This window comes from Alexandromys fortis, unplaced genomic scaffold, assembly GCF_014885135.2.
Source record: "Alexandromys fortis isolate MF-2015 unplaced genomic scaffold, M_Fortis_MF-2015_v1.1 scaffold_293, whole genome shotgun sequence".
In the NCBI taxonomy this organism is placed as follows: domain Eukaryota; kingdom Metazoa; phylum Chordata; class Mammalia; order Rodentia; family Cricetidae; genus Alexandromys; species Alexandromys fortis.
Genome location: NW_026068177.1, coordinates 671039 through 685787, shown reverse-complemented (window position 1 = coordinate 685787; position 14749 = coordinate 671039). Strand labels below are relative to the sequence as shown.

Sequence of the window (14749 nt, the reverse complement as noted above, 5' to 3'; positions counted from 1 at the left end):
CACACACATACACAGCAAACACATACACAACACATTCACAACACATACATACCACACACATGACACACACAACATAAATACATAACACACATACACAACACACTCACACCACACATATACCACACACACATATAACAGACACACATACACATAATACACATATACACCACACACACCATACACACATACTACCCACACCCAACATACACACGCCGCATACACCAAACACACATTACACATACACAACACTTGCCAAAAACAACAGAGTAAGGGCACTTAGAAACAAAATCAAGCTGGGAGTGGTGACACACGCCTTTAACCCCAGCACTCGGGATGCAGAAGCAGGTGGATCTCTTTCTTGAGTTCAAGACTCTCGGTCTACTGAGCAAGTTCCATGACAACCAGGGCTAAACAGAGAAACCCTGTCTTGGAAAAAAATCAGAGATAGGCACCATAGACTTTAAGAGAGACACCCGTAATCACACTAAGACCCATGGAGAGTGACAAACATAGTCCTATAGCTGAGATTAAAAGAAAACAGAGGGTTGGGGATATACCTCCAGAGGTAGACAGCTTGCCTACCATGTGTGATGTTCTGGGTTCAATTCCAGGTACAAGAAAGGAGGAGAACCTAGAGAGATGGGGACAAAAATAAAGAGAACAGGAAAGACAAGAGAGAAATAGAAGAGAAGGCAACAGAAACAGATGGGCTGTGCTCAGTGGTAGAGCTCCTGCCTAGAATCCCCCAGTGAGGGGCTGGGGTGTGGCTCAGTGGTAGAGCCCCTGCCTAGAATCCCCCAGTGAGGGGCTGGGGTGTGGCTCAATGGTAGAGCCCCTGCCTAGAGTCCCCCAGTGAGGGGCTGGAGTGTGGCTCAGTGGTAGAGCCCCTGCCTAGAATCCCCAGTGAGGGGCTGGGGTGTGGCTCAATGGCGGTGGCACACCACCAGCTCATACGCATGCCTACCCTGTCATCCTCCATCCACAGAATCTAGGCAGAGAAGATGGAAAGAATGAGGTCGTTGGGCCTATGTGATGGCTCAGTGTATAAAGGAGCTTGTGGCCAAGCCTGGTGATATGAATTCAATCTTTGGGAACCATATGGTGGAAGGAGAGGACAGACTCTCACAAACTGTCTTCTGATTGTCACACATGAACTGTGGCACTTACACACACAAACACAAAATAAATAAATGGAATTTATCTCTTCTTTAATGACACTGTCTTCCCCAGACTTCCAAGACTTTCCTGAACTTCCAGGCCTTACACACAAGAACATTCTCTCTCTCTCTCTCTCTCTCTCTCTCTCTCTCTCTCTCTCTCTCTCTCTCTCTCTCTCTCACACACACACACACATGCACACAATATACCACCTTACTATTTTCACCCATTCTGCTTTTCCCCCTTTTAATGGAGACCCTGCTGTCCCCCTACTTTAATTGCTACTTTATAACTGCAGTTTTGTTTTACTATGGCTATAAATTATAATGCAAATATCTGATTTGCAGCCCCCGTGAAAGGGTGTTCAGCACCACCCCAAGGGGTCACCACCCACCTGTTGAGAACTGCAGTCTAGTTGCATGCCAGCTTTGTGAGGTCCCTCTTCACCATTCCCTGGCACTTGCTGGTTCTCCTTCCTTCTTTTATTTTGTCCTTGGCACTTGGCACTGTCTCCCCATCGTGCATATTCCTTACACGTCTATCCCCTTGACTTTCACAAAGAGGAGTGTTGTGTGTGTGTGCATGTGCACAGGTGTGCTGTGCATGTGCGCAGGTGTGCTGTGCATGTGCGCAGGTGTGCAACCAGGAGTCAACCTTCAGTGTCGTCCTCTATCCCTCTCCATCCTAGTTTTAATACCGTGTCTCTCGTTTCTCATCATTTCAGCTAAGTTGGTTGGTCACAGAGCTTCCAGGTACCTCCTGTCTCTGCCCCCAGTGCTGGGATTGCGGACGTGTGGCACGACAGGGTTTCTCTGTGTAGCCCTGGCTGTCCTGGAACTCACTCTGAAGATCAGGCTAGCCTTGAACTCACAGAGATCCGCCTGCCTCTGCCTCCTGAGAACTGGGATTAAAGGTGTGTGCCACCACTACCTGGCTCATACCTAGTTTTTCACATGGGTGCTAGGGGTAAAACTCAGGTCCTCACACTTGTACCTTAAGCATTTTACCCACGGAGCATTGCCCAGACTGAGGACAGTTTCTAAAGAGTTTTGTTTGTTTTTGTCTGCTTTGGTCACAGTCATGAGCTCCTTGGCATACAGTGACTTCTCACTATGTTCTTTTTGCATGAATGTATAAACAAATGAATGTAGGAGGGCCCAAGAGAGACAGAGAGAACCAAATGATGAGACAAACATAAGGTCTGAGAAGAGAGAAAAAAAAGGGATGTGGTGACCCATGCCTATAAATCCAGTTCTTAGGAGCCTGAGTTAGGAGGGTCTGGAGTTTGAGGTCAGAGTCAGAAATATAAAAAGATCATGCCAACCTTGGCTACTGTCAAGAGAAGGGGGCATTAGCAATGCAGATAACATCTTTCTTTAACGATGAGGGAAGAACAGGAAACAGATACAGAAATAGAGGGTCTGTGAGGGCAGAGAGACCCAGCACAGAAGGAGCAGGAGGGGCCAAGAAGAGCAAGCAGGACCACACTACTTTGCCCTATTTCTCACCCGGAGTTAGGAAACAGGAAATGCCCCAGAAATTAACCTGCAATCAACGCCACTAGGACTTTGCAAGCAGGACTGGGGGGAGGGGCAAGTGATGTGGGAAAGCCTTCCTCTCTGTGAGACAGAGAAACAATTGGGGTTCCAGTCCCAGCTGTACCACTTCCTGGCTAAGACACTGGACAAATGAACTCCCTCTCTGAGTGTCATTTGTAAAACGCAGCTATAGAAAGTTGTTTGGTGATGGGGATGAGATTGATTTGAGGAGGTGCTTGCCTGGCAAAGCCCTGGTTCCCTCCCCAGCACATTCCAAATGACTGTGGTGTTACATACCTGTAATCCAAATCCATGAGAGGCAGAGGCAGGAGAATGGGAAACTTAAGGTCATCCTCAGCTATACGGTAAGTTCCGGGCCAGTCTGGGTTACCTGAGACCCTGTCTCAAAACAAAAACAAAAACAAAGAAACCTAAAACTCAAGCAAAAGGAGAGCCAGAGAGCTGGTTGGTCAGTTTTTTCAGGGAATTCGGGTTTGGTTGCCAGCACCAACGTGCCAGCTCAGTCACCTGGAAAATCAATTCCAGAGGGATCTGATGCCCTCTTCAGTCTCCTCCAGCATCAGGTACCCATGTGGTAATCCCAGCAAATCCCTTTCCTCTGCCCCCTCACCTGCTATGATACTCTGCTCTGTCCCATCGGTCCCCTCTCCCCAGGGCCAAAATGCACCTTTCTACCTCTTACTGTCAGTGATTTTTGTCACAGCCAGGCAGGGAGACTAATATACCAACCGCATAGCTTAGCCACCCGTGGGAAAGCCTTCGCACCCACCCTACAGGTAGCAATGTGTCCTCTGTCAAGCAAATATTCTGGGGGCTGGAGAGGTTCAGAGATGAGACCTGTCTCCATCCCTGCCTCTGTCAGTTTAGAACTGGGGTACACTTCCCTGTGGGCTCCCACAGACCCCTAAAATTTTCTTGCTCTGACTTTGATATTAGTCAACATGTTTGTCAACCAACATAACAGGAGCCAGGAGTAGCTCCCCGGGAAAGCTGGGGCACAGCTCTGTGTGGCCTTTAACTGTGGAACCTAGGGGAGGATGATATAGGAGCTTGTGGATCCCCTGACACCCAGAATTGGTTCCCTTCCTCAGGCTAAAGACAGGAGATTCTCACTGTTCAAATTCTGTATCTTTTGGGTTCACTACCTCCTGCTGGTACACAAAGTAGCCATTTAAATCAAGTCTTAAGCAATACAACAAAGCTAGGAACAGTGGGACATGTCAGCAATCCCATCATTCAAGAGTCTGAGGCTGGAGGATTACTTTGAGTTTGACATCAGCCTAGGCTATATAGACATGTCTCATTTTTAAAATGATTTATTTATTTTATGTGCATTGGTGTTTTGCCTGCATGTTTGTCTGTCTGTATGAAGGTGTCAGATCCCCGGGGAACAGGAATTACAGACAGTTGTGAGCTGCCATATGGGTGCTGGGAATTGAACCTGGATCCTCTGGAAGAATAGTCAGTGCTCTTAACCACTGAGCCATCCCACCTTCCAGCCTTCCTCCACCCCAACCTCATTTTTTTTTTTGGTCCCTTGTGTCAGGGTTTCTATGTGTAGCCTCGCTTGTGCTGGAACTCGCTCTATAGACCAGGCTGGCCTCAGACTCAGAAATCCATCTGCCTCTGTCTCCCGAGTACTGGGATTAACAGACCATCAGCGCCCAGAAGACCGTACTTTAAGGAAAAAAAATTCATAATGACGCATGTCTGTAATCCCAGAATGAGGTAGGTGGAGGCAGAAGGATGAGGAGTTCGAGGTCATCCTCACCTGCTTATAATGTTCCAGGCTGGGGTGAGACGACTCAGGAAGAGAAGGTGCCTGCTACCAAGCCTGAAAAGCTCAGTTTGATCCTCATACTCACATGGTAGGAGAGGACTGACTCCCTCGAATATATGTGCTGTTGCACACACACACACACACACACACACACACACACACACACTAGATAGATAGGTAGGTAGATAGATAGATAGATAGATAGATAGATAGATAGATAGATATAAAAAAGAAAATCCCAGGCCAACCTGAGCTACAAGAGACCCTATCTCAAAAACATAGATAAATAAACAAGGGGTTAAACTGAAATAAGGGGAAAACAGAGAAGCAGAAAATAGGAACGGGAGGAAAGATCTGGATATGCCTCCCCGCTCCACTGTGCTCAGACCCCACCTTCTGTGGTTCCGGAACTGGGGACCTACTTCTCCAGCAGCCGGGCCACTGCCTCCTGCGCCTGCTCCCCGTAGGCGTTGCCTTGGCGCAGCAGGCCCTCTGCAGCTTGCACCGCCACCTGCATCTTTTGTTGGTTCAGCTCCATCGTGGTGAGAAAATCCCGGTGCCTTTTCATTGCCTCTTCCACTGACTCCACCGTGCAGGGGAGCTCAGCGCCAGAGAGCGCCACCTCCTGGGAACGGAAGGGACACAGGTCAGCTCGCCACCGCCCCAGGACTCCAGAGAGGCGACCAGCCGGCTTCAAGCACTATTCCGCTCCAGGGCTTTTGCTCTTGCTGGACCTGCTCCTTAGCAGTAAGTCCTTCCAGATTCCCTCAGGCCTCTGTCCCCTCTGCCCAAATCTAACAATGGCCCCTCTTGCTATTGCCTTCTAGATAACCCACAACTCCAAGTCACTCCTATCGTGATTGTCTAAAAATTCATCTCTACCAAAACCCAAGAAGAACATGGTGGCAGACACCTTTAATCCCAGCACTTTATGAGGCGTAGGCAAGTAGATCTGTGAGAGTGTAAGGCTAGCCTGGTCTATATAAAGAGCTCCAGACATCTTGGGCCTGTCTCCACAAAAGACCCTATCTCCATAAAAGCAAAGGGCTGGAGGGATGGCTCATGGGTTATGAACATTTACAGCTCTTCCAGAAGACCCAAACACCCATGTCTGGCAGTTCACAATCCACCTATAACTCCAGCTCCAGGGCTCCAGAACCTTGGCCTTCTTAGGAACCTGTACTCAAATGCTTATGTGCACATGTGCACACAGTTAAAAATAATAAAAATAATTCTTTTTTTAAAAATTAAGCCAGGTGGGTAAGGGTCACGCTTTTAATCCCAGTACTCAGGAGGCAGAGGCAGGTGGATCTCTGAGTTCAAGACCTGCCTGGTCTACAGCGTGAGTTCCAGGAGATCCAAGGCTACACAGAGAAGTATTCTGTCTTGAGGGAAAAAAGGATAGGGAGCTGAAAGATGGCTCACCTGTTGCACTTCTGGAGGACCTGGGTTCGATTCCCAGCACCCGTATGGTGGCTCAAAACTATCTGTGACTCTTTTTTGGCCTCCTGTGACTCTAAATGCACTTTATGCGCAGACACACGTGAGCAAACCAAATAAAAATAAATCTTCAAAAAAATTAAAATATGGTTGCATGTGGCGGTGCAGACGTTTAATCCTAGCACCAAGGAAACAGAAGCAGGAGGATCTCTGTGAGTTCGAGGCCAACCTGGTCTACATAGCAAGATCCAGGACAGTCAAGACAACATAGAGAGACCCTGTCTCAGTGATAAATAAATAACAAAACAACCAACTCCAGAAACTCCTTTAAATGCTGTCTGTCACACACCTGTCCTCCCCTTCACAGTTCAAAACTCAATTTTCCCGATAAACAGCTACTTCTCCCTTAATTCTCTATCCCCATCTCGAATAAGACAGAAATCTAGGAGTCCCGGGAAACACAACTAAGTTAGTCCATACCCCACCCCCACCTATTGAAGCCCCGAACCCGCACCCCAGCGCACCGCCAGCGGGCACCTGGTTGCGCAGCACCGCGAGCGCCTGGCACAGGTCTCTCAGGAAGAGCTGATAGACATGCGCCTGGACTAGCGCCTCTCTGCGGTCCTCCCACAAGCCGAGCAGTTTGTGCCAGCCAACTTCGAGGTGCGGCAGCCACTCGTCTAGCGCCAGGCCCGGGCCCAGCTCGGCACCGTCGGACGCCAGCAGCGCCTCGCTGGCAGCCACGATGCGCGTGTAGTCCTCCTCGCGCTGGTCCACCTCCTCCTTGAGCGCGGCGTGCCGCGCCAACAGCGTGTCCGCCTCCTCCAAGCTGCGCGGCAGCGGTCCCTCGACGGCGCCCGCCGCCTCCTGCGCCCGCACCAGCCAGTCCAGGAAAGTATCCAGATCGCGAAGGAAACGCTGCAGGCGACCTGCCGCCGCCACTGCCTCGCCGCAAGCCTGAGCCGCTCCGGCCAGCGCGCCCCACTCGGCTCCCAGTTCCTCGGCGCCCTGGTGCAGGCGTGTCGCCTGTGCCGGGAAGCGCTCTGCCAGCAGCGCAGCCTCCTCCAGCAGCGCTGCTTGTCGTGGCTCCAGTGCCTGCAGGGCCGCCTCCAGGCCACTCAGGCGCCACTGAAGAGCTCCGCCCGCCCGCGGCGCGCTCTCTACCGCGCGCCGCTTCTCGCGCACTTGGGCGCGCACCTCGGCCACCTCCAGCACGTGATTCTCCACCAGCAGCACAGCGCTCATCTCTTCTTTGCGCTGTTCCACCAGCTCCACGATGCGGTTCCACCTGTACAGGAGCAGGAAAGATGGTAATCAACCGGAGGCCCATGAGCCCAGGATAAAGTTCATTCCTTGGCCAGGGGACCTGGGAAAAGGTGGGTTTGTGCCTGGATAAATAGGATCCCACCCTGGGCAGTGCTTAGAGTGGCAGCTCTTCATGTATTGCTCCAGGGCCATCAAATTTTATCTTCATAATAATATTAGAACCCTGTTTGTCATCTCATTCTCTTCCGGAGTTTAATCAGCATTTCCAGAGGCCAGATGTTAGCGACTGAAGACAAAAAGACCAGAGAATTCAGCAACCTGCCTTTAGCACAGTCAGTGCATAGAACTACAGCTGTGGGGAGTGGCACATGCCTATAATCTTAGCACTCTAGGGGGCGAGGGAGGAGGATCGTCTTTAGTTCAAGACCAGCCTTGGATCTATAGATAAGAGGACAAGAAAGACAGAGTGCATGCTTCACAATGCTACTCTTTCCACTGTCTTCTATTATGAAAAATACATTTATGGTCTGGGATGTAGCTCAATCCAACAGTTGCCTAGCATGTGCAAGGCCCTGGATTCCATTCCCAGCATCATGAAAAAATAATTAATTGTGCCAACATCCACAGGCTCTTTATTTATTCAGGCTTGATTTCTGCAGCTGTGGGGAGTGTGTGTGTGTTGTGCACACACATTTGCATGTGTGTCCTGGTGCACATACATGTGAGTTAGCCTGCAGAGGCTAGAGGCTGACATACCTATTCCATTTTATTTCTTGAGGTAGGCTCTCCCCTTACATATGTAGCTCTCCAGCTCTGGCTCTCTGGCTAGTCTAGCTAGTCAGCTTGCCCTGGGGGAGGGCGATCCTCAGTTCCGTCTCCCAAGTGCTAAGCCTGTTGCTGGCCTCACACTTCTAAGATAAAGTAAGTGAAGTGAGTTTTTTTTTTTTTTTGTCTGTGCTCATTTCGTCTGGATGTATTTATGTGCAACAAGTGTCAGCCACATGCCCTTAGAGGTTAGAAGAGGGTGTTGGCTCCCCTGGAACTGGAGTTACAGAGGGTTGTGAGCCTCCATGTGAGTGCTCTTAACTGCTGTGCCCTGTCCACGCTATCCCACCCATCCCTTTTCAGATGGGTTCGAGTGTGCATCTCGGGCTGGCATCCTGCGTCTGTCTCCTGAGCGGTGGAATAGGATACAGGCAAGCCTCTGGTTTTTGAGGGAGGATCTTGCTAAGTTGCCAAGGCTGACCCTGAATTGCTGGACTCCAGTTCCTCCTGCCTTGGCCCCTATATGGTAGCTGGACCTGACTGGACTTCAGTTTTGAAGATCTGAGTTTCATGTCCTAATCCTCCCCACGCCAGCAGGACTTCTAGTGTGGTATTTCCAGAGGAAAGATATCAACTTGCTCTTTGTTCTGAAACAATTCTAAATTCCAGGCCTAAAAGATATCCCAACACTCAGGAGGCAGAGGCAGGAGAGTCTCTGTGAGTTCAAGGCCAGCTTGGTCTATAGACCAAATTCCAGGACAGCCAGAGCTACATAGAGAAACCCTGTCTCAGGGGGACAAAAAAAAAAAAAAAAAAGACAGGCAAAAAAAAAAAAAGAAAGAAAGAAAAGAAAGAAAAAGAAAAGAAAAAAATCTGTCCCTCAAAAGAAAAAAACTTAAGGAGCAAAAGCACTTGCCAACAAACCTAATGGCCTGGGACCCATGTGTCGGTAGGAGAGAATTGACTACTGAGATTGTCTTCACACACGGGGGGGGGGGGGGGGGGGGGGGGGGGGGGGGGGGGGGGGGGGGGGGGGGGGGGGGGGGGGGGGGGGACAGGGAGAGGGAGGAGAAGGAAGAGGAGAAGAAGAAAGGAAGGAAGGGAAAGAAGGGAGGGAGGAAGGAAGGAAGGAAGGAAGGAAGGAAGGAAGGAAGGAAGGAAGGAAGGAAGGAAGGGAAAGGAAAGGAAGGAAATGCAATTTTTAGGGGCTGGAGATATGGCTCAGTGGTTAGGAGCGCTGACTGCTCTTCCAGAGGACCCCGGTTCAGTTCCCAGCACCCACATGGCAGCTCACAGCTGTCTGAAGATCCAGTTGCAGGGGAATCTGACACATTCACACCAATGCACATAAAATAAAGTTAAATAAACCATTTAAAAAAGAAATGCAATTTTAAAAAACATGTCCTAAACTCTGGAAGCCCTATTATGGAAATTGGGAGACAAGGAGATAAAACAGTAAATATAAAGTCCTTGGGAATCTGCTCATGACAGTACATGCCTGTACATAGGAGGTGGAGTGCAACCTTGTTATACAGAAAGTTCAAGACTAGCTTAGGGTACACAAGACCTTGTCTCAGAAGGACAAGCAAGCTGGCTATGGTGGGACACATCTTAATCCTAGCAGTTGTGAGGCAGAGGCAGGCAGAGCTCTGCAAGTTCAAGGTGAGGCCAGCCTGACCTACATAACAAGTTCCAGGATGGCCAGTGCCACATAGTGAGCCCCTAACTCTAGGTAGGTAGGTAGGTAGGTAGGTAGGTAGGTAGGTACATACATACATACATAGGTAGACACATAGATGCATAAAAAATAAATAGCAAAACATAGAGCCAGATGTGGTGGCACATGCCTGTAATCCTGGTACCTGAAAGGTGGAAGAAAGAGGATTTAGAGTTAAAAGGCGTCCTCAGCTACATAGTGAGTTCAAGGGCCAGCCTGAGCAACAGAAGCCCTTGCCTTGAGACCAAAGTAATAGAGAAGTAAATAAGAATCCCCAAATAAGATGAAGATCTTGGGAAATCTTACCAATAATAGCACCTCATAAACTCTTTCTGAGCAAACTAGGGAATAGCCAATGGGATGGCTGCACCCCACATTAGCCCATCACCACCAGCACTGAGTATGTATTACCTTTTCGCCAAGGTTTTCCTTGAGACTGAAGAGATGATTCAGTGGTTAAGAACTCATACAGCAGCGGACCCTATTGTCATCCCCAGCACGTGAATCCCTGAGGGCTCACAACCCCCTGTAACTCCAGCTCCAGGGGATGCAATGCCCTCTTCTGGCTTCTACAGGCACTGCACGCAAGTGTGTGCCTTTCCGAAAGTGGGGTTGGAATCCCACACCTTTGACTTTCACAGAGAAGGTACTGACAGGAAGGCCTTTCCTACCCAGGCCCCACCTACCTGCTGTTGAGGTGACCCTGGCAAGAGCGCACTTCATCTGAGCTGGGGTGACCTCCTTCCACCAACTCCTGAACAGTGTGGTTCACATCCAGGACTCGGCCCATCAAGCTGTTCATCTCCTGGTCCAGACTTTCGAATCTGCAGAAGAGGGTGGAGAAATCAGAGGGGAGGACTCGCAGGAAGCAGCCCACTTCTTTGGTCATAGGTTCCTATGCCACTTCTCACTTTCCCTTGCAGGATTTTTTCTCTTTCTTACTTTCTTCTCTTTTTCTCTCTGTCTTTCCTTCTTGCTGCTGCTGGAGTTTGGTTGCACAGGTAGCCCAAGGCTGGCCTCAAACTCTCCACACAGCTGAGGATGACCTTGAGCTCAGGCGTGTGAGCCACCCTAACCAGCTAAGGCTCTAGTTTTTCAGCAGCCTGCTGAAGTGTTAGACCGCTCAGCACTCCATCCTGGTCCTCTGGACGTTCCATCACTCTGTCTCTGGTCACAGCATCCATCCTTCCACTCTGCAGCCTCGCCGCTGAATGCTTGCCCTCCGCACCTCCATGCCCAACCTCAGTCTTTCCCTTTGGAACCCGTCTTCAGCCTTGGTACTCTGTCACCTACTGTGAATGCCCTTGGCATCTATCCCCCTTCCTATGCAGTCCTCCCCTGACCCCCTAGCTCACAGCTCCCAAGCCCCTGGCCCCTAGATCTTATTTTGGAGAACTGCCCCAGATCACGATTCCCCCCCCATGATCTATATCTACTTGGCCTCCTCTTCAGCGCCCAACTCAGCTGCCACTGTCACCTCCCTCAACCTGCCCTCCATATGTCAGGCCAGGATTATTGATTTATTTTTAATTTTTGAGGTAGGGTCTCACTATGTAGCTTTGGCTGTTCTGGAACTCATCATGTAGACCAGACTGGCCTCGAATTCACAGAGATCTGCCTGCCTATGCTGGGATTAAAGGTGTGCTTCAGGATGGGAGCCACGTTAGGAGCTAGAGAGATGACATCTGTCATAATGGGAGACCCAGACATGGGCCAGGTTGGAAGGGTCTGTCAATATGTGTGCTCTGTGACTATAAACAACAGCAGCAAGTGGATGTGGGAGGCTCTGCACCCCGAAAGCATTTGCTAGGTCTTTCACATTTGTGAACTCATTTCCTGTTCCCCACAAGTGTGAGACATAGGCAATGAAGCCCACCCTGTTTGATACATGGGCAAACCGAGGTCCAGAATGTATGGCAATCACAAAGCTGATGAAGAATAAAGCTGGGGTTGCCCCCGTGTGAATTGTTGAACCAAAGCATTGTGAGGTTGGGTGTGTGAGCAAGGGGTCATGAGTGTCTTTCACGTGTGCGCTCACCGGTGCTGCACCACCTCAACGTCGTCAAGGGAATCGGGTACACGCATGGCCAGCAGCCACTGCTCTTTCTCGCCGATCCACAGCTCGCACGCGTGCACCTCGCCGAACATACGGTACACGGCGAGCGCGTCCCGCAGCCACTGGCGTCGCAGCGCGGCCACCTCGGTCACCTCGGCGAACAACTGCTCGGCTTCCACCACGCGCACTTGCAGCGCCACCACTAGCGGCCCGGCGCCGCTGGCTCCTCCCAGTGCCGCCAGCTGGCGCCGCAGGCCACTCACAGGGCCGCGATGCGCTTCCACCTCCCCGGTGAGAGCGCGGTGCTGGCGTGCCAGGCGACGGCTGGACGCCTCGTCGTGACCGAAATCGCCGGCCGCTGCCAGGCGGTACGCGTCGCGAAGCCAATCCAGGAGCCCGTCTAGGTCCGCGCCGAACTGATGCAGAGCCCGCGCCTCCTGCAACCTTCGTTCCCGGCGCGCAGCCGCCTCTTCCAGCCGCTGCCACCGACGTCGGGCGCTCGCCGCGCGCTCCGCCAGGCTGGCCAAGTGCAAGGGCTCAGCGCCAGGGCCCACGGAGCCACCCGCCGCCGCCAGCTCCTCTCCGCGTCGCAGCGCCTGCTGCAACAGCGTCCGCCGGCCGCCCAGTTCGCCCTGCAGGATCTTGTGCTGCGCCAGCAGGCGAGCGGTGCTGGACAGGTCGTGCGCGCCTCCCGCCGTGCCCGCCGCGCCACCACTGCCGCTCGTGGCCTCTAGGAGGCGCTCTTTGTCCCGGGCCCAGCTCTCCGCCTCCTCCAGCTCCTGCAGCAGCGCCCACAGGCTCCGCGAAGCCTCCAGCTCCGCGCGTCGCCGCGCCGCCTGATCCTGCAGCTCTGCCAGACAGCCGTGCACGTGGTTCACGCGGTTACAAATGACCTGAGGATCGCAGGGCTGATAGCCTGGGGCAGGGGAAGGAGAGGATAGGAAGAGGCGCGAGCCCGTGTCACCTCGTCCTAAGAGTTCCCGAACACCCCAAGTTTGGAGCAAGCACTGGATTCTCAGTCTTCTCACCGGCTACCTCAACCTTCCGACCGTGGAATGCCACCACCTGTTTAGTCTTTCTTTAGGGTAATGGCTCCCTTCGTGCCGGTAAGGACTATCTCCTTCATTAATTATCACACTCCACATTTCAAACCACAGGGCAGAGCTCGGGGAATGGGGTGCTGTGCAGCTGACTGATGGGTTCCAAGCATCTCAGATGTGATTTTGAGAATGTAAATACAATTTCCCTGGAAATGGGCCAAATGTAACTTCCTTGCCCTTCAGGAAGTGTTTAGGATTCCCTCTCCTTGCCTCATCTATTAACGTGTTTTTTTGTTAGGTTTTTGGTTTGATTTGGCTTGGTTTTTTTTGTTTGTTTTTGTTTGTTTGTTCTTTGTTTTTTTTTTTTCGAAACAGGGTCTTGCTATGTAGCTCTGGCTGTCCCATAATTCACTATGCACCCCGGGCTAGCCTCGAACTCTCAAGGTCCACCTGCCACTAGCCTCTCTAATAATGGGATTAAAGATGTGCGCCACCATGCCGTCCCATGAACTCTTTTACTCGAATAATTTTACTTCCTCCATAGTCCCTAGTTCTTACGTAGAAAAAAATGCGAAATTCATTTAACTGTCAACCTGTCTTCAATGGAGCAAATACAGTCAATAGTGCATGCCTGTAATCCCAGAATTTGGGAGGTGGGGGCAAAGGGATTGCAAGGTTGAAGCCATCCTGGACTTCATGACAAGACTCTGTCTAAAAATCTAAAGATTAAAAGGGGGCTGGAAAGATGGCTCCACAGTTAAGAGCACTTGTTGCTCTTCCAAAGCGACCTGAGTTGGGTTCCCAGTTGGCTCACAACTGACTGTAGCTGCAGCTACATGGGATTTGATGCCCGATTCTGTCCTCCACGGGCACCCACACTCACACAGGCACACACGCACACATAAAAGTGAAATTGATCTTTAAAAATATCTTTAAAGTCAAGCTAAGTGGCCCAACTATTTAGGAAACTGCCCTTGTTACCAAGTGAGTTCAAGGCTAGCCTGAGCACCTTAGTGAGGCCCTGTGTCAAAATAAAAAATGAAAGGAAGCACAGCACAGCCCAACATCAGAGCATTTGCTCAGAGGGCACCTGTGAGCAGCGGAGGGCCGCCTGCTCAGTGTGTCCAAAGTCCTGGATCCAACCCCCAGGATTCAAAAGGGGCGGGGTTGATGAAGAGATGCTCTGGATTAGTAGTGCATCATCACCATGACAACACAGCCCACACTGGCCTCTTTGTTGTACTTTGGTGCTGCTACTGGTGACCTCAGGGGCTGGGAAGTCACAAGAGTGATGGAGGTGGGTCTTGTATCGTATCTGTAGCTTTCATTGGTTAACTAATAAAACTGCTTGGCCTGATAGGACAGAAAATTAGGTAGGCGGAGAAAACAGAACAGAATGCTGGGAGAAAGAAGCCAAGTCAGGCAGTCTCCATGATTCTCCCACCCGACACAGCTGCAGGTTAAGATCTTCCCTGGTAAGCCACCTCGTGGGCTACACAGATTATTAGAAATGGGGCCGGGCGGTGGTGGCGCACGCCTTTAATCCCAGCACTCGGGAGGCAGAGGCAGGAGGATCTCTGTGAGTTCGAGGCCAGCCTGGTCTACAAGTGCTAGTCCCAGGACAGGCTCCAAAACCACAGAGAAACCCTGTCTCAAAAAACCAAAAAAAAAGAAATGGGTTAGATCAATATGTAAGAGCTAGCCAATAAGAGGCTGGAACTAATGGGCTGGGCAATGTTTAAAAGAATACAGTTTCTGTGTAGTTATTTCGGGGCATAAGTCATGTGGGCGGCCGGGCGCTGGGGACACAGCCCACTGCAGCTCTTACTACACAAGAGGAGGGCAGGGAAGACCTCCTGGACATCCATCCCTAAGGCAAGAGAGGACCCCAACAGCCTCCTCTGAGGGCTTGATGTGGGCAACAGGAGTTTGGGTTGAAATCAGGACAGCCACCAAGATCAGGAAAAA

At 51.0% G+C, this 14749-nt stretch overlaps 1 protein-coding gene across 1 annotated transcript in view; it reads right to left on the bottom strand.

Moving 5' to 3' along the window:
• The window catches only part of Sptbn4 (spectrin beta, non-erythrocytic 4), an 88372-nt gene that overhangs the window by 39288 nt on the left and 34335 nt on the right, over nt 1-14749 (bottom strand). The window contains exons 14-17 of the mRNA XM_050129032.1: nt 11724-12657; nt 10372-10509; nt 6475-7225; nt 4920-5122 (exon numbers count right to left, since the gene is read on the bottom strand). Of these exons, the coding sequence (XP_049984989.1) occupies nt 4920-5122; nt 6475-7225; nt 10372-10509; nt 11724-12657 (2026 nt within the window). The remainder of the gene's footprint in view (nt 1-4919; nt 5123-6474; nt 7226-10371; nt 10510-11723; nt 12658-14749) is intronic.